Genomic DNA, 26,326 nt, shown 5'->3' with positions numbered 1-26,326 from the left:
AAAGTCGCTTTTCAAGTTCGACCGACTTCGCTTGGTCGCGTAGCTGTAGGCGTGTGAGACCCTCTTTCGGAGCAACGGTAACTGTGCGTCCAAGTGGGCGTCGGAATGCCTCCGCAGAACGACGCAGTGACCTTGACCTCGCAGTATCCGATGGCGCAAGCATGCAGACGCGAATCTGTAAGTCTACGCTTTCTTTCTTCGGCATATACTGTGTATGCCCCTTAATGTTCCCTCCATAGATGCATCCTCACCGTGAAAAACAGTCCTACGTGAAGGGAAACAGTACAGTCCCTTTAATTAAAAGGACTGCCTACCGTCCGGAACACGTCGTTGGGTTGTGATAGGAATGAGATGATTTGACGGAAACGTGCACGCTTGTATCCCATAAACTAGTTATCTTTCATCTGCCTCTCAAAGTGGTACAGGAATGACGTGTGTCGTCGCTCGACGGTGAAACAGTGCGACCAATCTGTGTACCGGTCAGGTGACCAAAAAGCCTCGCAGATAGTGTTGTTTTGCTTGGATGCAATATTGTATGAGCCTGAAATTGCATTTTATGCGCTTCTGCCGACTCTCCTTCGCGTTGAGAGAGAGATTTCTTCCTATAGTTCCCAGCTGGCGCTTGCTGAACAGTGGAGACAGACCATATAAACGTCGAATCACGTGGTACGCATGCCAGACGTAATTACGGACGTGTCTCGAAAGATCACTGGTGGTGACGAACTGTGACGAGTCATTATACTACATAAACTTTATTGAGTTCGGGGCGAAGAAATCTGTCTATATAGCTAACTAGTTGGAGAGATGAGTAGGTGGCTAGCCAGATATATCGATAGCTAGCTATCCATAGATATACATCGGGTGCGCAAAGCCTGTCGTCTGCGACGGACTCGTCCAGACGGCCAAGGGAATTGTGACGAAACCACTCCTTGACCCGGCATTTACGAAAGCTAAATGTAGGTGGCGAGAAAAATGAAAGGGGATCCGACTAAACCTAATTTGATTTTTGATAATCATCTTTACCTCTTATAGGTGGTTGTCGTGAAATCGCTTCATATGAATTAGCGTGCGCAAATGTTTTGTTCTTTCGGAAACGGGCTGTATAATTTGAAATGTTCGTGGCTACGTGGCCCCTTCTTACACCAGACGCAGTAAAATTTCACACAGAGATGTTACTCCTATCCCTTTAGGAATTGGAACGTCAAATTCGAAATCACATTCGGAATGATGCTCGAAGATGTTTTTTTTTTGTTTTCAGATTTTGCATATTAACCATTGATTGCGTGTGTGCGTGTGCTTGTGCGTCAGACGTTGCCGAGTTACTCTTTGGACAGATTTCGCAAAGTGAAAGTGATTTGTTTTGATTTGTTTACGCACGTTGAGTCTGTTTTCTTTTTAACGTTGTCTATACTTCCGGTGAAACGTTTAACTTCTGCTGGACAGTATAGTATATGTCGACTATACCGACATCGGCTTCCGTAACCGCGTTTGAGCGCTGGAAGCTTCGGAGATTTACGGATCCCGTTGCCCCTTCTTTTTGAATGGGGCAATTTGAGGTCCTTAAAGAACCGCGACGCCTTGAATGGCAAAGGAAGGCGCGGCACGAGCTCGTGTTCCGTGTGGGCCAAGGTCAGTTTGCGTCGAGACGCCGTGCGAGTTAACAGCTCCATGGATCCATAATTTGGTTTATCATCCTGTTGACGTGGGGTCGCACGAGTCTCCTTGTTGAGGGCAAGAGAGAGAGAGAGAGAGAAACAAAAAAAAAACTTTTCGTATAAAACTGACTGCAAGGGCCTGCGATAGCTAGCTATCGCAGGCCCTCAATTGCGACACGGTTACGCCGACGTACGTCTTCCTGCTCAGGAGTCGCCGCCTCGGGTGCACCATTTGATGAACTTGGTTTCATCATCATCATAATCGTCATCAGCCTGTTTTATGTCCACTGCAGGAAGAATGCCTCTCCCTGCGATCTCCAATTACCCCTGTCCTGGGCCAACCGACTCCAACTAGCGCCCGCGAATTTCCTAATTTCATCGCTCCACCTAATCTTCTGCCGTCCTCGACTGCGTTTTCCTTCTCTTGGCATCCATTCTGTAACCATAATGGTCCACTGGTCATCTATCCCTACCCATTGCATGGCCTGCCGAGCTCCATTTTTTTTTTTTTTCACTTGATGTCAATTAGTGTATAGTCTATACCCGTTTGGTCTCTGATCCAAACCGCTCTCTTTCTGTCTTTTAGCGTTATGCCTAGCAATCTTCGTTCTATCGCTCTTTGCGCGGTCCTTAACTTGTTCCCACTTGGTTCTCACTTAACTTGGTTTAGCAAGACGCAGTTGACGCGGCGCGAAATTGTGGCGCCACGTGATCTATGTATACTCGGTGAATGACAGCTGTTGCCGCCGAGGTGTCGGGGCACAACGTCGCGCCCTTTCAATCGTCGTTCTTTTTTTTTTTTTTTTTTTGCGTGATTCGGACGTGGCAGACAAGATGCTCCAGATAAATTCTAGTTTGTTGTGAGCAGGCACCGCAACACGGACACAGGTGTAGAAGTCACTTGAGGACAGGCATGTGTCTTCTGTGGTTGAATCGTTGCGTCTTCGCTACGACAAATTAGAAGGTGACTTACCGATGATTCCATATAGCCACCCTCATCGGCTTCAGATGAGTGGCTCCACGAGCCAGTGTGAAGGAGGCATACCTATAGTTTTTTTTTTTTTTTTATGATCGTACTGCAGGTTGCCCGCGCCATGTTTGTTCTTCGGGAGAAATGCTAAGTCAGCTTAAACTAGCAAAGTATTGATGAAGTTATCGCAGCACTTTTCCAGTGTTCTCGCGAAGCTCTGTTCGCATTTTTTTTTTTTTTTGGCAAAACAAGTGTTAACTATTCGTAAAGCGAGTGAAGTATACGTCTGTCGAGAACTCGCAGGCTTCAGTTCCTCAATCTCAGCACGTGCCCTGGAGCTCGTGATCGGTAAATAAAAGTTAGTGAAGATCTTCCTACTCAGCTAAATACTTCGTGAAATTTCTCCGCCTCCTCATGTATATATACACCTCCTCAGAAATATATACCTCATGCATCAGACATGCAACGTCGCCAGGTGCGAAAAATTGCCTTGTCGTATCTGGGGCAGATACTTAAAACGAACGTAGTGCGAATAAATTCTCATCTGGGTCGCAAGTGTTCTGGAAGGCAAACCCGAATGTGGCCCTCACCGCTCGGCTGTACGCATTTCTATTCGACTCGCGAGTGTACCTGACGCACGTGTAGCCTTCGGGAATGTGTGACGCGTACGGTTTGCGCGTTCCCTTGAAGCACGGAAGCCGCCACGCCAACGGTAACGTGTCGATTTCCTCTTCGTGCGGCTGCGTTTGTGAACGCTTGGAGCTCGTTAGCGAAAGTGGCGTTGACGTACAGGATATATTGAACGAAAAGATATGATGCTGGGTGGCTTTATCTGAAAGAAAAAAATAACATTTAGCTACGTTTCTAAGTTGCAAGTTGCTGTATTGCTTTTTTTTCTTTCTTTCTTATTTTTTTTTAATTTTGGATATTGTGATACAGGATATGTAGAGCTGTATACCCTGTAATTATACCCTTAAACGTGAGTAAGGGTGTAAGTTAGTCAGTAACTCCCATTATAGACGCAAAGGGTAATTACACCCTTAAACGTGAATAGGGGTGTAAATGGGTCAATAACTCCCATTACATACACAAAGGGTAATTACACCCTTAAACGTGAATAAGGGTGTAAATTGGTCGATAACTCCCACCAGTAAACACACAAAGGGTGTCGGTGCGTGAGTTAATTATAGACTGATTTACACTCTTCTAAAAGTGAATAAGGGTGTGAATTGGTTTATAATTCACGCCGTTACACACAAAGGGTATAGTAGCGTGAGCTTTGGAAACCGATTTCCGCCCGCACTCGCTTTTGAGGGCGTAAATAATTTTACAGCGTAGATCCTTTTATCCGCGGTGCGGTAGCGGTGTGTTTTATGACCCCGGAAAACTACCGGTCATCAATTTTTTGCCGCTACTTTATAGCCAAGAAAGAAAAGGAAAAGTATTTGGTCCCGTAGTTTGCTACAGGTACAATTTCTGGACGTGTTGCAAATATAACGGTAATGTGCCTCACACGCCGAGCTCGTGTATCTATAGCCTTTCTTGTTGTATACTTAGCAGTAAAATTAATTTGTCAAACATTATAACTCTACAGCGAAACTGCCGTGGTGCCAGCTGGAGAGTTGTGTATATTTATAGGCTGTCGTAACTTGCGAGCTTCCAGAGGGCTTCGCCAGAAGTATTTTGACACCTGTGTGTGCAAACGTAGAGAGTGAGAGGGTCTGCGGAGATGGGTTACACTGTGTTTATCGCCGGTGCCATATATATATATAGCTTCACTTTCTAGAGTTTGGGAATTTTGTTGCGCTCGTATGTTTGCTTATACATTTAAGTTTTTTTTTTTTTTACGACACTTGAAACTGTGCTTTCTGTGCCTGCCACGCCGTTGTCGTTGTCGAGCCACCGTCCCACCCTTCTCTTCGCCCTCGACGCGGAGCAAAGAGAAAACGGAACTTTGCCCGCTGCCGTCGGGTATCGAACGCGGGACCTCGCAACAAACGTTCCAGTAGCGCTATAGTGTGTGTGTGTGTGTGTGTGTGTGTGTGGAGGGAGAGGGGGCCATCGTGCTCATCTGAATGGACAACACTTGGCTGCGGATCTCTCGCGTCTGCATGCTTAGTCACAGGGATGCGGGGGGGGGGGGCACTGCTTACGTTTGGAGGTACGAGACACTAGGAAAGGCGTGTTTATATACTTTTTCGAGTGTACACCGGGTGTACACCGAGCATGGGCGTGTGTGCTATCATATAGCGGGTATAGGGAGTGCGTGCACGCTACCGCACAAGCCGCAACCTTATTATCATCATCATCAGCCTATTTGTATGTCCACTGCAGGACGAAGGCCTCCCTCTGCCATCTCCAATTACATCTGTCCTGCGCGAACCGGTTCCTGCTAGCGCGTGCGAATTTCTTAATTTCATCACCCCTTCTAGTCTTCATCATCGACTGCGCTTCCCTTCCCTTAGCACGCATACCGCAACTCTAATGGTGTACCGGTTATGTAATGGCCCTACGCATTACATGTTCTACCCAGCTCCATTTCTTTCTCTTAATGTCAATTCGAATATAGGCTATCCCTGTTTGCTCTCTGATCCACACCGCACTCTTCCGGTCTCTTAAAGGGACACTAAAGCTTAATATTAAGTCGACGTGGACTGTTGAAATACCATGCCAGAAACCTCGAAACGCTTGTTTCGTGCGAAGAAGAGACTTACTTTAAGAGAAAATGCGTTCTGAAGCGTCCGCGTACCTCTAGCGCAGTTCAAATCACCCGCCCTCCGATCGAGGAGTATTGACGTCATGGTCTCATGGTGACGTTGCGCCGTCGGTGAGTAAAACGGCTCCCGCAGACGGCGCTACGGCTTTTCTGCACAAAACGCAAACGCGCGTCCAGAAACAGAGCCAAGACAGAGCCGAAAGCAAAGCGAAAGCGGAACTATGGTGGTTAGCGGATGGGAAAGCGCGCGAGGATAAGCTTGTTCTTTATGACGCCAACTTCGACGCTCGTTGCAATGGACGACCCTGACAACGACACATTGGCTCGCGATGCTGGGCTCGAGTTCAGCGATTTAAGCACTGGTGAACGTGACCTGCTGCGGAGGGCTCGCGCTGCCAGCGTCGTTGCGTACTACTACGCCGGCGGCCTGCTTTGAAAGGCACTCCACGCGACTTCAGTAAGTCGGCGTTGAACTCCTCTGGACGATAGTGCAGCGAGCACACTATGTGACTTTTCGGCTCTTTGCCAACGCGCAGTGGCAGAGGTACGGCAATTAACCATTTCTTACGGAGAGGTTCACTTGTTGGCACATAGTGATGAGTAACGTTGGATTCGCCGCTGCAACTGCCCTTGGCCAAGTTCCGCAGACCGTTCGCGCATCCCACGACATCACATGGACGTGGCATTCTCGCTGCTTGTTCCTAATGCAAGTTTCGCGAGCCAGCGAGACCACCTCAGCACGACGCGATAAAGAAACAACTGAAACTCCAAAGCGCGCGCGGCGCGAAGTGGAGCGCGCAGAGTCGAGCGAAAACGAAACCTTTCGATCATCCGTACTACTTAAGGGTAACGTCAAAATCTTAATTTTTCTTAGAATCAAATAGAAGTAGGCAAGTCGCATTTTCTTCCGTCTTATAATCTGATGAAATGATAATATTAATACGAGTAGTTGAGTACTAGTGACATAAATTGTGATGAGGAGTGCTTTCGTCATCGGGCTAGTACCGGAATGTCGCTGGGGGGTCTCAAATCGTGTCATGCATTTACCTAAATTTCTCGGTTACTAAAGCTCTGTTCGCGATAATATTGACGCCTTAGACGTTCTAGAGCATTGCTTTATCACTTTAACTTGACTCTCTGGTAACCTTTAGTGTCCCTTTAATGTCACGAATAACATTTAGTTCCATCGCTTTTTGCGCGGTCCTTAACTTGTTTTCGAGCTTTTTTGTCAGTCTACAAGTTTCTGCCCCATATGTCATCACCGGTAGAATGCATTGATTGTTTACCTTTCTTTTTAAATATAATGTTAAGCTTCCAGTCAGGATCTGCCAATGCCTGCCGAATGCGCTCCAACTCATTTTTTATTCTTCTGTAAGTTTCCTTCTCATGATCAGGGTCCCCTGTGAGTAATTGACCTAGGTAAACGTACTCCTTCACAGACTCTGTGGAGGCTGACTGGCGATCCTGAACTGCTGTTCCCCGGCTATTGATCACTATCTTTGTCTTCTGCGTATTAATCTTCAACCCCACTCTTATACTCTCTCTGTTAAGGTCCTCAATCGTTTCTTGTAACTCGTCCCCACATTTGCATCGGAGCGTTCCAAAAAAAAAAAAAAAGAAAGAAAGAAAGAACGCTTAAAGTTGCCGATTTCTGTAGAATTCGGAGCGCACAATGAACAAGAGGAACGAACGGGAACTAATTTGAAAAAAAAAAATTTATTTATATATACACAACTGGCTTGTTGTGTCAGCAATCGTGTCCGACTCGCTCGAGCTCGTTAAACGCCCCCGCCGTCGCTGGCCACCAGCAATTGTGTGTACTGCGCGAACCGACTGTAGCCGATGCACAATACTCTCGAGACACAATTTGCTTTTTTCGACAGCGCCGCGTTACTGGCTCGGCGCGCCTATCGCATTGCAGCTGCGTCGAATGCGGCAGCTGCGCCCGCGCATGCGCACGGGCGCGTTGAACCGCAACTGCGCGCCTGTTTACCTCGTACACCGCAACGCAGGATGGGGTCGTCTCTTGCATCTACGCCTGAAACGCTAACGGAAATGCGAATTTGCGTCGCGATGCGGACTCTACACGTGAAATAGGCCTGCGCAACTTCGATATAGCTTCGCTGCGCGGTATAAAATATGTGTAGTCGGTGCGACTTCTCAACAAGCGAGTTGATGCGCGCTCTGTGTGGCGACGGGGCGGCAAGTCCCCCTCCTCCCCACGTTCGCGATTACACTCTCAAAAAGGTTTACACCCTTTGGGTTGTATTTTGTCCCCAAACGATAATCGTCATCCGTCTTTGCCCGCATTTCCTTTCTTTAACGCTGGGAGCCAGGTACTTCCTGCACTTTTAGGCAAAAAATACACCCTTTGGGGTGTATGTTTGCCACACAGTGATAATCGTCATCTGCCTTGCTTGCGTTTCCTTTCTTGAAAACGCCGCGCCCGCTACTTCCCTGTCAGCAATGCTATGTCATGCTGATAACGCGCGTGCCGTTCGTTAATGGGAAGTACCGGGCTGGCAGCGTTAAAGAAAGGAAATGCGCGCAAGACAGATGACGTTTATTGTTGTGTGGCAAATATACGCCCCAAAGGGTGCAACTTTTCTTACAGTGTACACTCTTAGAAAAATGTACACCCTTTGGGGCGTATCTTGTCCCACAACAATAATCGTCATCCGTGCTGCCCTCGTTTCCTTTCTTTAACGCTGCGAGCCCGGTACTTTATAGTCACGAACGGCATGCGCCTAATCAGTGTGACGCAGCATTCTCGACAGGAAAGTAGCGAACGCAGAGTTTTCAGGAAAGGAAACGCAAGCAAGGCAGATGACGATTATCGTTGTGGGACAAATATACATCCCAAAGGGTGCAACCGTTTTAAGAGTGTAGCGAACGTGCGAACACCTTTCGTATAGGGTATTAATTCTTTCGTTAGGTTTTTATTTTTATTATTTCATTGTATTTCTTTTTCGCACACACCCTTACTATAGAGTGGTGTCAGTGAAATGGGCGCTAACTGGGTATAACGAAGGGTGCAAAGTGAGAGAGCACCTTTTTTTGACACTCTTAAGGGTGTTAAGTGGTTTAACGTGTAGTGTTATCGTTCTTTACCTCCCACGCTTGCGCCCAAATGCGCATGTGCAGTCGGTTGCAGACAGCGTGGGTAACGGTGGAACGGTATAACGTTATGCTAAGACGTTCTATTTGTCTGATGTTGGACCATTTACGGCGACTACGTTTCTTTATTGCAACTCTTTTTCCGAACACATTTTTTTTTTTTTACTCAGTTCGAGGGTCCCTTCAGTTGCACTATGGTAAATTGCGCATTCGCCTGGTCGCTTTCGAGTGCTCCGGAGCGACCGCTCTGGCGGCTCCCACCATAGTTTCTCACTATGTTACCTATAGGGAAATCTGGCACTGCTGCGCTTTGGTATGCATGGGAATGCCGGTATATTGTGACTTCGGATTGGCATCGTTGTCGGAGAGCCAGACAAGCACCGTTCCGTCTGTCACAGTGATTAACAGTCTACTAAAACAGCACCTAAAAAGCTGTTTTAGCTTTATTATTGCACAAAAAGATGTTTCGTTTAACTATGAGAACTTGTTATGGCAAGTACAATTATATGAAACGTAAAAAGTATCAGCGGGCATCTAAAGTTGGACAGACGACAAGATTCGTGCTCGCTTTAGAACAGTTTGTCGTCTGTTCTTGCTTTTTTTTTTTGCTTTGTTATGCATTGTAGGTGAATAAATTTCGCTGGAAGATGTAATACGCGTGAATGGAAACATTTTTATGAAGGTTTTACTTTAAGAACGCGTTGTTTGTGTAGCCATGTCCACGTTTTAGGCGAAGCCTCTTACAGCGCCAGCCAACACAAGCCTCGCAGACACATATACCGTCATTCCCATCACGGCAGAGCGCCCCTTAGGAAACTCCCATAGACGGTGGCGCCAGATTTCCCTCTAGGTGTTATAGTGAGAAACTCTATGGCTCCCACCTTAGGCTGGAAGCACTCGAGCGCTCGGAACACATTCGGCTGGTTCACTCAGAGCGCTGCGCTCCAGCAGAAAGGCACACATCGCGTTCGAGCTGGAAGCGCAGCCGAGATACGACACAATCCCTGGGTGGCATTTCGAACGTCGTCGAATTACGCCGTATATGTAGTATATGTAGTGTTGCACTCATTTGCGCGTGAGTGCAACATGAATTCAAACTGTCTTCATTAAGTGTGGGGCGATCACCTGCTGGTTCCACTGTAATCTGTGTCCACTGCTGTAATCACGCTGAGCATTTTTTTTTATGCCGTGCTCGTAAATTTTTGCGTTTACACCTGTATAACACCCCCCCCCCCCCTTACAACAATGCCTCAAAGCGGATGTAGGTGTGTTAATAAATAAATAAATAAATAAATGTCGAATCCCCCATCTTACGAGCTCTGGTTGATTGGCCCGGCAGGGTTTTTTTGTTGGCTCGAAAACCGGCCGTTAAAAGAAAATTCGAATAGCACCTTATAGTCACGTGGCTCCTGCGACTGCTCTGGAAACGTATACATAACGGCCACTTCGTGCAGCCTTTCTGCGACCCTAATCTCGAGAGGTATCCGCATCGCTGCAGAAGCAGGTCGGAGCGCGGTATAAGAACCGAATGCGTGCCATAAACCCCGTATTCGTAAATGCACCATGGCTCGAAGCTCGCGCTTGCCTTGCTCAAGATAACGTCCGACGCGAGCGTGACCAGGATGCTCATCGCGTTTCCCTGCTGGGCGCGTTCATGTCAGGCGTTATCTCGTTTACTACTACTACTACTGCTACTGCTACTACTACTACTGCTACTGCTACTACTACTACTACTACTACTACTACTACTACTACTACTACTACTACTACTACTACTACTACTACTTGACCAAGTTAAGCGTGGGTCTGAACTTATAAGGCGCATTTCTGTGTATACGGGGTAAAGCACGTGCATAATACTTGCACGACAAATAGGTGCGTTCACTTGGGCAATATTAAAATTCCCATATACCAATTAACTAATAAACCAGTTTCGAGGTATCCATCCTCAAAATGTGCTGTTAAGTACATTGGCGCTCTAATTTATACCCCCCCCCACCCCCCGCACACGCACAAGAAAGCTCCCCTTTCCCTTAGCGCGGTTACCCATCTTCTCTCCTTTAGATTTTTTTTTTTCATTTTATTTGACGCGCTATTGCTTATAGTGGCTATGGCATCGCGCCGCTGAGCTCGAGGTTGCGGGTTCGATGCTGGTCGTGGAGTCCTTATTTCGAGGGGCACGAAATGCAAGAAAGAAAAAAAAAACAAATGAATAGCGCTCCTGTACTTTGATTTAGGTATGCACGTTAAGGAACCCGACGCGGTCGACAATAATCAGGAGTTCCCCACTACACGGCGTTCCTCGTAATCAGATCGAGGTTTTTGGCACGTAAAACCCCAGAATTAGATTACAGATTAGTTCTTTTAATGATCCTTTATAAACGGTATCCTAATCGACGCCGCGTCTCCGACACCAGGAAGTGCGTCATTAGTCTCGTTTATAGTACTTGCGATGGGTAATGCGTGTGGGGGGGGGGGGGGGGAAGGGGGCTTGTTACAAGGTAGTTAATTGCTAGTGTATAGCTATTGCGTTTCTGTGTTTTTCCTTATTGTCCTGACCTTGCGCTGTCATGCCGTCGGTTATATAAGACGGCGCACTCTGTGTAATTCCTGTGCAACGACTAATAACGAGTCGTCGGTTTTTCCCAAGATTGGCGGCTCTCGATTTTGCCTTGCACAGCGCGAAGCGTCTTTTAAACGCGGATTCCACGGCCGGCCGTCCTATACACCAAGATGCTGCGGTGTGCCTTCCGCACGCACACGCGTGTGAATATATGGACAGCGCGTTTTCTCTTCCTTTTCTTTTTTATTTTCATTTTTTACTTCGGACAGATATTCTTTTTCTTCAAAAAAGATCGGATGAGTGCTTGCACAGCGACTCGCAATTCGCAGGTCGCCAATTAATAGATTTACTAAGCAAAAAAAAAAACAAATTTATCTCAAGGGAGATTTCGTTGCAGTCGGTTTTTAGAGAGGTAACAGCAGGAGGTAATTATGCAGTAGAACTCCTCTGTAACGAAGTGCTTGGGACCTCCAAAATTCTTCGTTATACAGGTCACTTCGTTGTAAAGGTGGCGCACCGTATACTGCTCGCAATAGTGCAGCGTAATCACATTCAGCCAAGGGAAAAAATTTAACAAATAAAAGCGCACACACACACACACACACACACACACACACACACACACATATATATATATATATATATATATATATAGCACCATCGTTTCAAGTTGCTCTGCAGCGAGTCGTCAGCGAGTAGCCCTCACATAGCGCTTTGAAAAAGCCGGCAGGGCGCATAACAACAAGACCTCACATTGTGCGGTGGTCTTTCTTTCTTTCTTTTTTTTTTTTTTTGCAAGCGAAGCTTTTTTTGCAAACCCTCCAGGACTTGGTCGCTGATCGTGAGTGCTGTTGTCTTACCAAATGGCTCATGCGCATGGCGGCACTGATATAACGAAATTCGGCTTGTACTTATAGTCCCATACCTATCCTATCCTATTGTCTGTATGTGGAATTACGCACTTTAACAACAGACGGTACCTCAATATCCTCACTGCAGCAAATAAGCGCCTTCAAGCGTGTATTTTTTTTTTGTTAAAGAACATTAAGCTTTCTATTTCTTTCTTCCTTTTTTTTCGCGAGGTTTGGCGCGTCTGCTCGGTTGGCTTCTCGCCGGGTAGTGTCAGACTGGGGCCGAGACCGGAGGGAATCTAATGCGCGATCGCCTGCGATGACGCGTGGTGGGCTCTCCACGTCTTGCCGTATTGGCTGGTACAGGCACGTAATCGCCGCTACTTCGAAACGCTGCGCTGACGAGTGTCAGTTTCATAGCGTTTAATTAACCGCCTCACGAAAGCATCGCTCCGTTGTAGTCGCCGATGTCATCGTTGAATATATATATATATATATATATATATATATATATATATATATATATATATATATATATATATATATATATATATATATATATATAATATGTGTGTGTGTGTGTGTGTGTGTGTGTGTGTGTGTGTGCCGCTGCTTTGGGTGGAAACTTAGGACTCACCTTTGATTGGCTCTCTCGACAACTTTATTTGAACTTCCAGAGCGCTTGCATATGACTTAGAGTGCTTGTACAATCAGTGATCTGCGATTTCGGTGAGGGAAGCAGATGTTCTTTCTCGTCCGGCCTCACAGCCTTGATACGCTCCCGTCTCTTCTAGTAAGCCGGCCTTCGCTCTGCGCCCGATGCCTCACGCATTCAGCCATGTACGATTGCTGGTTGCGTGTTACGACGTTTGTACCGCAGAACACTCGTTGAATTCGTGCTCACAGTCGCCGCTGCCGTTCGCGTAGAACATCATACGCCGAAAGCAAGCCTACTAGGAACGCGTCAGGGAATTGCGTCGCACCTCATCGAGATCCCTGATCCGTGGTGTAAACCGCGTGCAAGTTGTTGTTCAGAAGCTCACTCGACACACGTCCTGGTCCTTCTACAAGCGAAGTGCAGCTGACGGTGATATATGTATACCACGTGACCGGCTTCCCGTAGCTTCACGTACTTTTCTTTTTGCGCCTTGACACTCGTGATGCTAACGCATTTAAAAAAAAAAAAAAAAACAAAGTACGCGCGATGTATGTCACCGACCCGCAGTTCACGCCTTGGACCATTGTTGCATCGGTGAAACCCGGAAAAGCTCTTTTTGTTTTTCCTTTTGTTGCCGGCTGCCGCTCGTATGTTGCTGTGGAAGGCGTTCCGGTGTGCTTCTGTACCAACATGGGCGTGAACCGAGCACACACGTGTCGCAGAGCAAAGAAACGCTGATTGGCACTTCCTCCTTTTGTACTGCGCAGCGCCAGATCCTTCCTCACCCCCCCCCCCCCTCTCTTCTGCCGCGTTTGTGCATGCGTAAATACGGACCCGATCCCGTTTGTGTTTATCTACGTCCGCGCGCCGGAGCCGGTAGAGTTGTCGAGCTTTCGCTGCGTCGTTACAGAGATAAGCTTTCTGCTAACGTGCACTCTCTCCCTTACCTTTCTCGCCCCCCCCCCCCCCTCATTTGCTTGTGTTATAGCTCTGCGCGAAAAAGGGCAGGCCGGAGATGGACGAACCACGATGGGACATCGATAGTCGTGCGCGTACGTCGCGTACGTGAGCAAGACAATTGCATCAGGTCCACCATGCTGTGTAATTGAGCGATGCCATACAAGGGCTATCTATATAAGACAGATACGGAATGTGACAACCAGCTGCGCTAACGTTCATCTGCTCGTTTTCGTGGTCGTCCGGGGCCAGAGCTGCAGCAAGACGACGGCTGATAGTCACTCGCACATACGGGACACCGAATCACTATAGAATTTGGATTATATAGTCGATCTCTTGTGCAAAGACACTGAGTGGATCTGTACGGGGACTAAGAAATATGTATACGTAGTCTGACAAAGCAGGGCGCTAAATTTACAACTTTTTTTCCCGAGGAAAGTACACATTATTTTTACGCGTGCGCCTACCCCGCCCTCTGCTCTTCTTTGTATTCAAATGCAGTTAGGCAGCGTGTAACGCTTAGAGCACATAAGCAGGGGCCTACTCGGAACGTTAATTAATTATGGGGTTTTACGTGCCAAAACCACTTTCTAGTTATGAGGCACGCCGTAGTGGAGAAGTCCGGAGATTTCGACCACCTGGGGTACTTTAACGTGCACCTGAATCTAAGTACACGGTTGTTTTCGCATTTCGCCCCCATCCAAATGCGGCCGCCGTGGCCTGGATTCGATCCCGCGACCTCGTGCTCAGCAGCCCAACACCGTAGCCACTGAGCAACCACGACGGGCCTATTCACAACGTTTACCAAGGGAACGGAAACGCAGTAGAGAATGCGGCAAGGCATTAGGTGGTACAATCGTATTATAGGTGATTACCAGGCGTGTAACACACGAAGTCAGCTGACTCAAAACAGGGGTTTGACGAAGTAGTTCTGCGGACACCCGGAAGGTGGAGAGAAGTAATTGATAAAGGGAAAATCAGACATCCACCCGTTCGTAGCAATTGCTACAAAGGTCCCGAGTTCGAGTCCCGGACCAGGACGAATTTTTCTTCAACTCTGAGGCTTTTCTTTCGAGGAACCCGTATGGGTTTCCTTTGTAGCAATTGCTAAGAACGGGTGGATGTCTGATTTTCCCTTTATCAATTACTTCTCTCCACCTTGCGGGTGTCCGCAGAACTACTACGTCAAACACTTAACTTTGCTGCGTGTGTTGTCGACAAATTCGACTTCGCCCTGTCATCTGCTAGCCGCCTGGTTAGCTCAGATGGTAGAGCGGCTGCCCCGGAAAGGCGGTGGTCCCGGGTTCGAGTCCCGGACCAGGACGAATTTTTCTTCAACTCTGAGGCTTTTCTTTCGAGGAACCCGTATGGGTTTCCTTTGTAGCAATTGCTACGAACGGGTGGATGTCTGATTTTCCCTTTATCAATTACTTCTCTCCACCTTGCGGGTGTCCGCAGAACTACTACGTCAAACACTTAACTTTGCTGCGTGTGTTGTCGACAAATTCGACTTCGCCCTGCCATCTGCTAGCCGCCTGGTTAGCTCAGATGGTAGAGCGGCTGCCTCGGAAAGGCGGTGGTCCCGGGTTCGAGTCCCGGACCAGGACGAATTTTTCTTCAACTCTGAGGCTTTTCTTTCGAGGAACCCGTATGGCTTTCCTTTGTAGCAATTGCTACGAACGGGTGGATGTCTGATTTTCCCTTTATCAAAACAGGGGTACATTGAGATCGCCGCAAACACGGGCCTTCGTTCTGCAGTGTACATAATATAGAACGATGGTGGTAATTCATACATGTAATCTTACATACTTATCAATCTATCATCTTCTCTACGGCTCCCTAATCTTGTCAATCTTTCTTAAAAGAGCTCTGAAATATATACCATGTGCCGCTATCTAAGTCTGTAACGCATCCGGTCCTATCATTCTCTTTCTTTCCTGCTTTTGTCTCCGCCAATATACTCTTGAGTACACGTCTCTGCTTATCTCGACTGATAACCGTTTGTATAGGCGTCCATCCGCTTTGAATCCCAGCGCTTCTGGAAGGTGGACGTTACCTATACGAGTGTCTCGCTGAGTGAGATAAACCTTCGCATTCCGTTGGGATGTGCCGTGTTGTCCCCCGATGTTTGCTGCATGCCGACCACACGCCTCATCCTGCATGTTGCGATTGTTTGCTCCGGTATGGTTCTTCTTTCTTTTTCTTTTTTTTGGTCCACGGGCAACCAGCTGGGCGGGCCTGAAGTAGCAAGGCACTGCCTTTGTGTGTTATCGTACAGAGTTTTTGCTGTCCCGTTTCTTTCCTGCCGTTTCTTGTAAATCTCTCACGGTCTGTATTGTTTCGCGTCCTTCGCATGCAGTTTACCGTCTCTGTTCCTCCCACTTTCTTTTTTGATGCATGGAACTTAACACACGTGGAATGGAGCTCGCGCTGCCCCCATGTCTGAACTGGTCGCTGCGGTCCAGTGACTCCACGGCTGTTCCCGAGCGAAAAAAAAAATGCTTTCTTTGCAACTGGGCCCCTCTCGGACGGTCCCACTCGAATGCAATATAGAGCGTGAAGGATGTGCTCCGAAATGCGCGTTCGCCTCACAGCTTGCGGCAGGTTATCTTTTCGTCCACTTTCATTTCCTTTGTGCCTTGTCATTTTTTTTTTTTTTGACGTTTAAACTAAACGCATCGATCAATTTCCACTTGCTTTATTCGCCGTCTTCGTTGCCTGTTCCTTCGTATGGTGTTGTGTGACTAACGAAAAATTTAACCACTCGGATCCCCCTTCATTGTTCCCGCCCGTGAGTCATAACCCAATGCGCAGTTTGTAGCTGTTAAGCTCCGTCAATTTGAATTTTCAAAACTTTAGTAAGCGCGATCGTTCACTTGTATATACGAGTCAAGCGTCTGATGCAGCAAGCATGCCTGGAATCTCACTAACAGGGCCAGGTGGTGGCGGCGCGGACACGTTTACAATTATTTCTATTAAAGGGCCCCTCACCTGGCCACATATGAAATTGGATAGCTCTTTCCATTTGCTCCATCTTGCCTTCGCAAGCGAAATTAATTCTTCCGTGCGTTCCTCCCATACCGGAGCTCGAGCATCCCGTGACGTCTACGTCACAGGCCCCGCCTTCAATTTTTTCCCTCTCTTTCTTTTGCTGCGCTGCGCACTTCCGCTGACGGCGTCGCGCGCGAGTTCTCGCGTTTGTCTCGTTTTTGCGCGCTGTGCACGAGAACGACTGACTAGCGGTATAAGGGCAGTGCTATACACGAACACTGAGACAGATACAGACACAAGCGGATCACAGAGCATGCATGATCGCGGCGCAGGAACACGGTAGAAAATGACATAGTTTCGCTCTCTGCGCGCGCGACTGCAAGACGTGGGAACAAGCAGACGAAACGGAAGTACATCTTGTCTTCCTGCGGTGCGAAGTAAAACAAGAGCAAGCAGACATTCGGTTTGTGTGTTTTATTATTTCTCTAAAAAAACATTAATTCGTCCGCTGAAGCAAGAGATTTAACAAAGAACTGATGTTGCCTCGAATAACTTTTCCCTAAATCACGTGTCACTATGATTGACGTCACTGCACTACGTCGCATGTAGGCGCACTTACGCGTTCGACGTCGACTGTCCGGCTGGGAGAGCGGCGCCCGCGAGGAGAAGGGGCAAAGATTGCGTTTGGTTTGAGATTTCGGCAGTGCGTTCAGTGGTGCTGGTTGGTTCATCTTTCGAATAAAAACAGGAACAGCGCAACACAGGACGACCGAGTAAGGAGAACAGGGCAGAGAACTGAAATTTACGCCCTTCTTTCGCGACGCGTAACGGTGCGCGCACGATCGTTAGCGCGCATCGTACGCACTGCGCTGTTCAGTTCGAAATGGCCAGACCTGGCGAAAGGCCATCGCCTCTTGACCGTAGTCGCACGGACGAAAGGTAAAAGACGCGCTGGGGGGTAGAGTCAAATACAGTGTGCGAGGTTGCTCTTACGCGTAAAGAAGGGGGAAACAAGGCTACAAGAAAGAAAAGGAAAAACCGGATCTGCACGTCCGGTTCAAGGATACGATGACGCCAGGTGTTCGAGTCCGGCGGCCGAGCGAGAGACCAGGGCAGGTCCGCACGATGTGCTGCAGGTCGGCTGGGCCGTGGTCAAGGAGAGCGCTGGGTTATGCATAGGCTGTCGACTGCCAAGTGTGTCATTGTGAAACGGGGTATACATTGTTTCACGGACGCGCAAGGTTACGCATCGCCCGACTGCTCGAGAATGTGTCGCAAGCCGTACATGCATATGTACGGCGATTGCTCTTTCAACCCTTTTCCTAGGAAGTATAAGTACGTGTACTATCGGCACGCCCGCGCGTATAGTGTAGTACGTGCGAACTTTTTGCCGGGGAAAACTTCGCGCACCGGCGCGGGTCGCGTGGACTCAACGGACGTGGGATCATTCATTTTCAATGCGACGGCGGCGTGGTCCCCCATCGCTTTGCGGGCGCGTTCGTCCGCCGTGGTCGTTGCCGCGCCCGATTCGAGCGGGCATTCGGGGGCTCGAGAGAGGTGAGGCGCTCGCGTACGTTCCCGCTTTTGATTTAAAGCTACGCGCTTTCTTTTCTAGTGAATTACCTCCCGGGCTTCGCTGACCGTTGCTGCTGTTGGCTAGCCCAGCCCCCCCCCCCCCCCCCCCCCCCCCCTCTCTCTCTCTCTCTCTCTCTCTCTCTCTCTCTCTCTCTCTCTCTCTCTCTCTCTCTCTCACACACACACACACACACACACACACACACACACACACACACACACACACACACACACACACACACACACACACACACACACACACAAAACAATATAATTACTGCAGGGACTCCGGAAACTGGGGAAGAGGGGTGACTTAAGTGACTTTCCTGTCCGACACTTCCAGGTCACGAGCGGCGCATGCGCGTAGTCGGCACGACGTAGCGTTCATAACAGGAAAGTCGGCGAACGCGGAGTTCACGAAGGAAACACGCAAGCAAGGCAGATGACGATTATTGTTTTGGTACTAAGATGTACACCCGTGAGCAAGAAGTGTGCGGACCACGGGGTCGCAGGATACGCAGAATTTCTTCGTAATTAACGCGCATAAGCGGAAACTGACGAGGTTTGGACGGCACTATTTAGTTTCCAGTTGCAGTCACAGAGGAGAAAATGAGTTTTGTCGCGCAGTCCCTGGTCCGTATACTTTTGCTCACGGGTGTACGTACGTCACAAGGGGTGCAAGCTGTTCAGTTGCAAGCGGGTTATACCGTTTGCCACAGTCTATGCACGTTTTATGCATAACAGTACTGGAATTCTTTGCCTGGTGCTACTCGTTCTCTTCCTTTAAACTTATTCTTGGCGGCCATTGAATAGTTTTGGTTTGTGTTTGTTTGTATTTTTCGTATTGGGCCTGTATTACTTACTATTCTCATTTCTCTGCCTTTCACACCCACTCCTGCAATAGCCCGATAGGGCTGCAGTATGTACAAATAAAAATAAATAAATAAATAAAAATGTACTCGTTCAGTGAACGTGAGAACAAACAAACAAGAATTGGCTTAGCCTTAACAGTGCAACAGTGGTGCAGTAGTAGTAAACAAAAGAACCCCCCCCCTGCCTCCCCCCCCGCTCTCTCCTACATTTGAGGTTCATCCATGAAGGCCCTCCTTGCGCGAACAAACGTCCAAGGTCCATGTTCTAGCTGTTTTATCTTCTGGCGTGCGTTTCCCATGTTTGCCAATTTCTCATCATAGGTATAAGCACAATCGGAGGTTTCCCGATGCGTACGCAATACGTTAAAAAAATCGTCAGCACGTTACACTCCTGTACCAAGCGAAGGCGAAAGCTTGCTGCACACGTGGTTACACGTGATGGCACACGTGATGCACATGTGCATTAAGATACACGATCGGAGGGGGTCAGACTTCTTGCAAGACATAACGAGCTGCATGGTAATGTGAACGTATTGCGCTGTAGGTCATTCTCCTCAAGGACACATGCGAGCACCTAATGCATATATCTAAAGGTTCTTCCGTTCTCTCTTTACGTCATTTTCCATTCTTTCTTTCTTTGTTCCCTCTTTTTTGTTGCTTCTTTCTTTCGTTCCTTCTATTTCTTTTCGATTCTTTCATATTCAGCATTGCATCTTTGCATGCTTACAGGAGTATGAACCATTTTAGGTTCTTTTTTTTTTTGCGGGTGTGAGCCATTGCAACGAGCCACTTAAGGCTTTCGCCTTAATGCTTGCTTAGCGGGTATGAACCGTTCCAGATTAATTTTTTTTTTTGGGGGGGGGGGAGGTGGAGGGGGTGCGGTGGTTTGAGACATTGCTGATAATGATCGTTTTTTTTTTTTTTTGCACCACGCGTCTTTTTTTGTATGATTGGACCAGACGCCGCTTTTTTTTTTTTTTTTTCGGGTATGAGCCATTGCAACGAGCCACACAAGGCTACCGCCTCACATGGGGGCGAAGTGCGAGAACACCTGTGTACTTAGATTTTTAGGTGCACGTTAAAGAACCCCAGGCGGTCCAAATTTCGGGAGTCCCCCACTATACGGCGTGCCTCATAATCATATCGTGGCTTTGCCACGTAAAACCCCACAATATAATCTTTAAGGCTTTCGCCATAAAAAAAAAAGTTATCGCTTTCATCGGAAGCTCTGATACTGAGTCTTTATCTTGACCTGCGCAATGTGCTACGCTCGGCGCCTGAAATGTATGCGAACCGTGCGACCATTATCATTACGCTGCAGACGGCGAGTACGCCAACGACTCTGGACGTATCCGATTGGCCGTATAGTCTAAAGCTCACAACGGCCTATCTCACGGGATAACCTGTGGGATGTAAGCCCGGCAAAAAAAAAAAAAAACACACACACACACACACACAAAATAAAACACGAAAGAACGAAACGTAAGAACAGGGAAAGCTCGAACCCTTGACATCACGAAGCGTATCTATAATGAAGCGTTGGCGCTACCATGTAAGCTCTCTCGCCTCGCACAATAGCCAGGCTTCCTCGTCGACATCGCTTATGTAGTTCTCGGTTGCCCGTGAGTTAGCCTCTCCAACCCCCCTCCCCCCCCCACACACACACACACACCTTCTCTCGCATCGTCTTTGCCAAGGGAATGCGATGAGTGCTTAGCATGCGGAAGTGCTTCGTGCTGTCAAGACAAACATGGCGTCTCGCGATGACTTCTTGCCATATATATATATATATATATATATATATACACGACATGCATCAGGTCGCGGTCGTTTCAATGGCAGTCTCCCGTTCGAATCGTTGGATCCATGAGTCTGAGCCGAGCTTTCGTATTTGCCGACTTTGAAGACGACGGGTTGATGGGCCAAGGTTTGAACCGACGCGGTCGGTGTTGAGGCGGTAAGAGGCATGAAGGCATTGATTACGTAAGGGGGAACATAGATCCTAGTTAGATTTTTTTTTTTTTACGAGAGATTTAACAAGAATGTAGAGCTATACGTAAGGGTCCCATGAACAACAAAACAGCGCGGAAAGCAGGAATAACGAACGAGTGTGCCGCGTAAAAAATAAACAAACAAATAAAAATAAAATAGAACTTGACGTGAATATATATAATAAGGCTGGATCTATATCGCGCGGCAGGTTGTCCTGTTAGCGTAAACTCACGTGCTAATACTCACGGAGAAAGTGTAGCGCTAAAAGGCGGGGACACCGCAGAAGAGTTCGTTATGTGTCTTGTGTTTTCAACATGCTTCCACATCGACTGAGCCAGTAACGAACGATTCTCGCGAACACTTCTGTTGCCGTTAACGGGACTAGCTAAACCGGCTCGAACGAACGTTGTATTGTAACGCCTTCTTTTTTAATTCGGCTATAGGAACGGTAAGAACGCGGTCTCTAGTACAGACGCTGTAACAATGTGCGACACGTCAACCCGTGTGTCTCATCGTTAACGGAAGTCTACAGTTGTCATTTACAGTTATTTGATGTGATCCAATTACGTCGGCATCGGGCGGAGGTTGTCGGTTATGGCTTTCTCTCTCTCGACTTGGCGCTACATAGGAATGGTGATAGCGTGTTGGTCTGTAAGGGCAAACGTTTCAGTGTCCGTACCGTGGAGGTGTGTCTTACGGTTAGTGCGGGCCCTGGGAAAAAGTTGACGTAAGCGTGCAATCAGTCTCTCTCTCTCTCTCTCTCTCTCTCTCTCTCTCTCTCTCTCTCTCTCTCTCTCTCTCTCTCTCTCTCTCTCTCTCTCTATGGCGTCGTGTTCCTTCGGAGTTTTTTTTTTACGGATGTTAAAGTTCACGGGTTGGCAACTATGTATGCACTGAGGCCGTCGGCTTCCAAGTGAAATTCGCGACTTTAGCGAGACGTGGAGTTTGGTACGGATGGTCGCGCCCTTCCTCCCCCTTCTTCCCATTCCGCTTCCTCCTCCCCCCTCCATCGCCTCCTCCCTCGCTCGGCCGCGTGCATCATTCTGATCATTCTCTCGAGCAAAGTTGCATCAGCGCCCAGCGCGGCGACCGGTTCCCGAGCGAGATACGTACTTAACGCCGCTGTGCGGTGCTTGGACGCCTTCCAAGCCGAGGTGCACTTCTTCCGTGTGTGTTGCAAACCGATGGAAGTTAGAGAGAGAGAGAGAGAGAGAGAGAGAGAGAGAGAGAGAGAGAGAGAGAGAGAGAGAGAGAGAGAGACTGTGTACGTGGAGCGCCCTTAAAGGCTGTTGCACGTGCAGTGGGCTACCCGGGAAGTTATCCTCGATCTGGCGCGAAATGACTTTTCTCGGAAGAACACGAAGAAAGAAAAGTATACGAAGAAATGCTGGCGCTTTTGTGTGCCCAACTATGTGCGCCCGCAGAGTCCCGGTTGGCTGGCTAATCGAAATGCGTTCGCTCATGTAGAATGCAGGTTCGCTTGAGAAATCCCGAACCTTGCTGAGTCCTTTAAGAAAAAAAAAAATCAGTAATTTTTTTTTTTCGAGAGGAGTTATCAGGAGGCGTGGCAGACGCACTCTACTTCATTTTAATTAAGCCATTCCGCGGCTGCACTCTGTGCAACAGCGCGTTCATTTCTTTCCTTTTTTTTTTTTTTTTTTTCCTTTCTTCCACGCTGTGCTTTCGGCATCTCCGTGCTATGTACTATCCGGTTGCGAAACGTGGGGAACGTATTATTGTACTTACGCCAAAGGCGTTGGTGCTCGCCAGTTTGGCAGATTGTGGCTGAATTTTTTAATTAGCAGTTAATCAACGTTAGCATACTTAGTCCGAAGCAAATTGTTCGTAACTAGCTTTGTCCGTGAGCGTTCTTGGAAAAAACGTAAACGGCTGTGTCTGGGCTCCAGCAGCGGTACGTTCGCGTACCTTATTCCTAAAGGTTACCGAAGGAGCTGAACAAAGTAGCCCGAGAACAAGCTAAGTACCGCACAAAGAGCGATTGAACGAAACATGTTCGGCATAACGTTAAGAGACAGGAAGATAAAGGTGAGGATCATAGATCAAACGGAAATAGCCGATATTCTATAGTTGACATTACGAGAAAGAGATGGAGCTGGGCAGACCATGTAATCCATAGGGCCATTAGATATCCGGTAGACCATTGCAGTTGCGGTATGGGTGCCAAGGGAAGTGAAGTCGATGATGGCAAAAAACTTGGTGGTGTGATGAAATTAGGAAATTTGCCGGTGCAAGTTGGAATCAGCTAGCGCAACATAGAGGTAATTGGAGATCGCAGAGAGAGGTCTTTTTCTAGGAGCGGACGTAAAAATCGGTTGATGATGATAATGATTATGATGAGGACCTTCTTAGAGAGCTGCACATCTGTACTTTGCTTATATGCCCTCCAGTTTGCGTGGCTCTCGAGCTTTCAGGGTAAGAAAGTTGCTGGAAAGTTGATTCGGCAGTTTTCATGTAAAACTTCGTGGAGTTGCCACCTCCGGCGAGGTTCTCGTGCAACCTAATAGTACGCGCGCGAGCTCGTTTCAGAGTTTGTGTTCAGCGCGATGAAGTTTTAGTTTGTCCCTACACGTGATTGCCATTCACGGAATACTGTGTTGTCACCGGGCGCGTAAATTGAGCAGCCGGGTTGGTGGCACCATCTTGCGACGCAAAGAATAACCGCAGAGGACAGTGTTGTTATTGCTGTAACGGACCATATGTGCTGCTTAACAGCTGATGTAAAGCGTGGGCAGCGGTGCAAACGACAACATATGCAGTTCTATTTTGTATTGCTTTGGCGAGAACAGCCCAAGCACCACAAGAACGTTTCACATGTTGTTGTACGAAGTGTGGCAAGATGTCTCAATCTGCCGTCTACGTTTACCGTAACACGGTGCAGTCGAGTTCCTCTACAACGAACGTCTCTACAATGAAATGACCTATATAACGAAGGAATAAATCTATCCCAATTCTATATATTGTGAGCTGTGCGGTGCGCGACTCTTAACAACGAAGTGACCCGTATAACGAATGATTTAGGAGGCCCCCCAAACTCTAAGACTCTCGAGTGATTAGTTTCAACGGTTTGACACTGTCTCTTTCTCTCCTTGCCACTCGCAGGTTCACGCGCACATCATCAGCTCGCTGCGCAAGGAGATGCCGTCCATGTTCGGCAAGGACAGCAAGAAGAAAGAGCTCATCAAGGGCCTGGGCAACCTGTACGCCGAGATCCAGCGCGAGCAGCAGATCTCGCCGGGCGACTTTCCCGACCTGCGCGAGATGCAGGAGAAGCTGGCGCAGCACGACTTCACCAAGTTCCACGCGCTCAAGCCGCGGCTCCTGGAGACGGTGGACCGCATGCTGGCCGAGGACATCGCCCAGCTGATGGCCATGATACCGCACGAGCAGACCGAGCAGCGGGACGACGCCGTGGTCAAGGGCGGCGCCTTCGACGGACTCGAGCAGAGCCCGTTCGGCTACGGCCGCGGCGAAGGCGTGGACGCCGGTTCCCTGGAGCCGGACTGGATCGTGGCCCGGGAGCGGTTCAAGTACGACGAGCTGTTCAGCTCGCTGGGCCCCGTGGACGGCAAGATTTCGGGGGCCGCGGCGAAGGGCGAGATGGTGAAGAGCAAACTGCCGAACTCGGTGCTGGGCAAGGTTTGGAAGCTGTCGGACCTCGACAAGGACGGCATGCTGGACGCCGACGAGTTCGCGCTCGCGATGCATCTGATCAGCGTGAAGGTTGCGGGACACGATCTGCCCACAGAGTTGCCCGAACACCTGATACCCCCCTCGAAGAGGCCCTTCGCGGCCGCTTAGCCCCTTTGTTTTCAAAAAGGAAAAAAAAAAAGAAGGCAGGTCGGAATAAAGAGAAGAGTTGCTATTCGTGTAAAAAAACGGGGGTCAGCTAGGCCTGCGCGGATTCTGCTGTGTCGCCGCTTGCGCCGCCTGGCGCTGTTGGCGCGCAAGTTGTCCGGCTTGGAAGCAGCTCGAGATTGAAAGGGGGAAAAAAAAAGGCGTCGACGTGTTCTTCTGCGGCCTTAGAAAGGTGCGCTCCCTTCTAAACACCCCCCTTTAGCAGGAACGATGTGTCGCGTTTTGGCGATGTAAGATCACGACGTCCGAGTGTTACGCAGCGACCTCTGTTGCCTTTGGGGGGCGCACGTCCTTAACTGCGTGAGCCTTTTGCTGTTTTTTTTTCTTTACTTTAAGAGAAAGGAAAAAGGAGAGAGTTGGCTGTTTATCTGGCGAGAACTCGAGACGGGTAGTGCCAGTCGGTGCCTATGCACGTTTGGGTCCATGTTTTAAATAAAAAGGTGTATGTCACGCATGGAAGCAGTCTCTTGTATTGTGTTGGGCGTCGGAGCGTGCATGCCGTTAAGATCCAGTGCTGGTGTACGCGCGCACCCCATGTGCTTAATTAATGACGTTGTCAAAAGGCACTTAGGATAGGAGGTCACTGAAATTGCTCGCCCAATTTTTTCTTTTCTAGAAGTACCCGGCCGTTTGTACTGTGAGCTGTCTTATCGCGACACTTGCCGAGCTTGGATGATCGTGCATTTGCATGGAGTGCGTGGCTTAGACGTGCTCATTGTTTTCTGAACAGCTGGGACGTTACGCCATCTTGTATGCTGGTGGAATCTGTGCTCCGATGCGTTGAAGAGCGGATGGACGACGGGCAGGTGCAGCACCGCTATTTGGAGGAAGCCTCTCTTTCGTGGCAGGTAGCCAGGAGTGGAGCGGAAGTCAGTTGCAGTATGCTAAAGGAGCCCGCAAACTCGATTGTGAACGGTATTGCAGGCGTTGACATCCATATGAGGAAATAACTCCAGCGGCGTAGCCGAAAAAAAAATTCTGGCTACGCCACTGGAGGGCGCCACAGAATCGAGATAATAGTGTGTGCTTTTGAAGTCTAAACACGGAGCAAGATTAGTTTTGAAGAAAGGCTAAGCAACATGGGTGAAAAGAAATGGCCAGCTAAAGTGCACAAATATATAATTGCGGAGAAATCAAGTTCATAGGACGCTTCAATAAAGTTTTTGTCAATTGTGCCTCAATAGCCATGGACACGGAGTAAAGGAAGAGGTCGCGAAAGTTGGCAACCAAGTACAGGGTAAAAAAGTATATAGACAAGTGGGCGTCATAAAATAGAAAGTGAGACGAATAGAGAAGCTAAATTGGATGCAAAGGAGAGAAAAAGGCCGTGGAGATTTACGAAGACTGTAAGAAATAGGGAAAATCAGTATACGAAAAAGGGAGTGCTTTGCTATTTGAGACTCCCGGTCGAGCTTAAGTGCCCGAGGCCAATAACTTACCGGAGCAAATATGCGCTACTAGATGCGGTACGTGTGTGCTGCAAAAAAAAATCTAGCAAGAACTCTGGGAGTTCCCTCAGTATGCGTAAGCATT

The 26,326-nt window shown here is 48.3% G+C and overlaps 1 protein-coding gene across 1 annotated transcript in view; it reads left to right on the top strand.

Moving 5' to 3' along the window:
* The window catches only part of Past1 (putative achaete scute target 1), a 44,808-nt gene extending 19,561 nt beyond the window's left edge, over positions 1-25,247 (top strand). The window contains exon 2 of the mRNA XM_075699526.1: positions 24,038-25,247. Coding sequence (XP_075555641.1) covers positions 24,038-24,736 — 699 coding nt within the window. The 3' untranslated portion in view covers positions 24,737-25,247. The remainder of the gene's footprint in view (positions 1-24,037) is intronic.
* The last annotated feature ends 1,079 nt before the right edge of the window (positions 25,248-26,326 follow it).

This window comes from Dermacentor variabilis, chromosome 7 (genome assembly GCF_050947875.1).
Source record: "Dermacentor variabilis isolate Ectoservices chromosome 7, ASM5094787v1, whole genome shotgun sequence".
Taxonomy (NCBI): domain Eukaryota; kingdom Metazoa; phylum Arthropoda; class Arachnida; order Ixodida; family Ixodidae; genus Dermacentor; species Dermacentor variabilis.
This window is presented reverse-complemented; position numbering and strand designations above follow the sequence as displayed.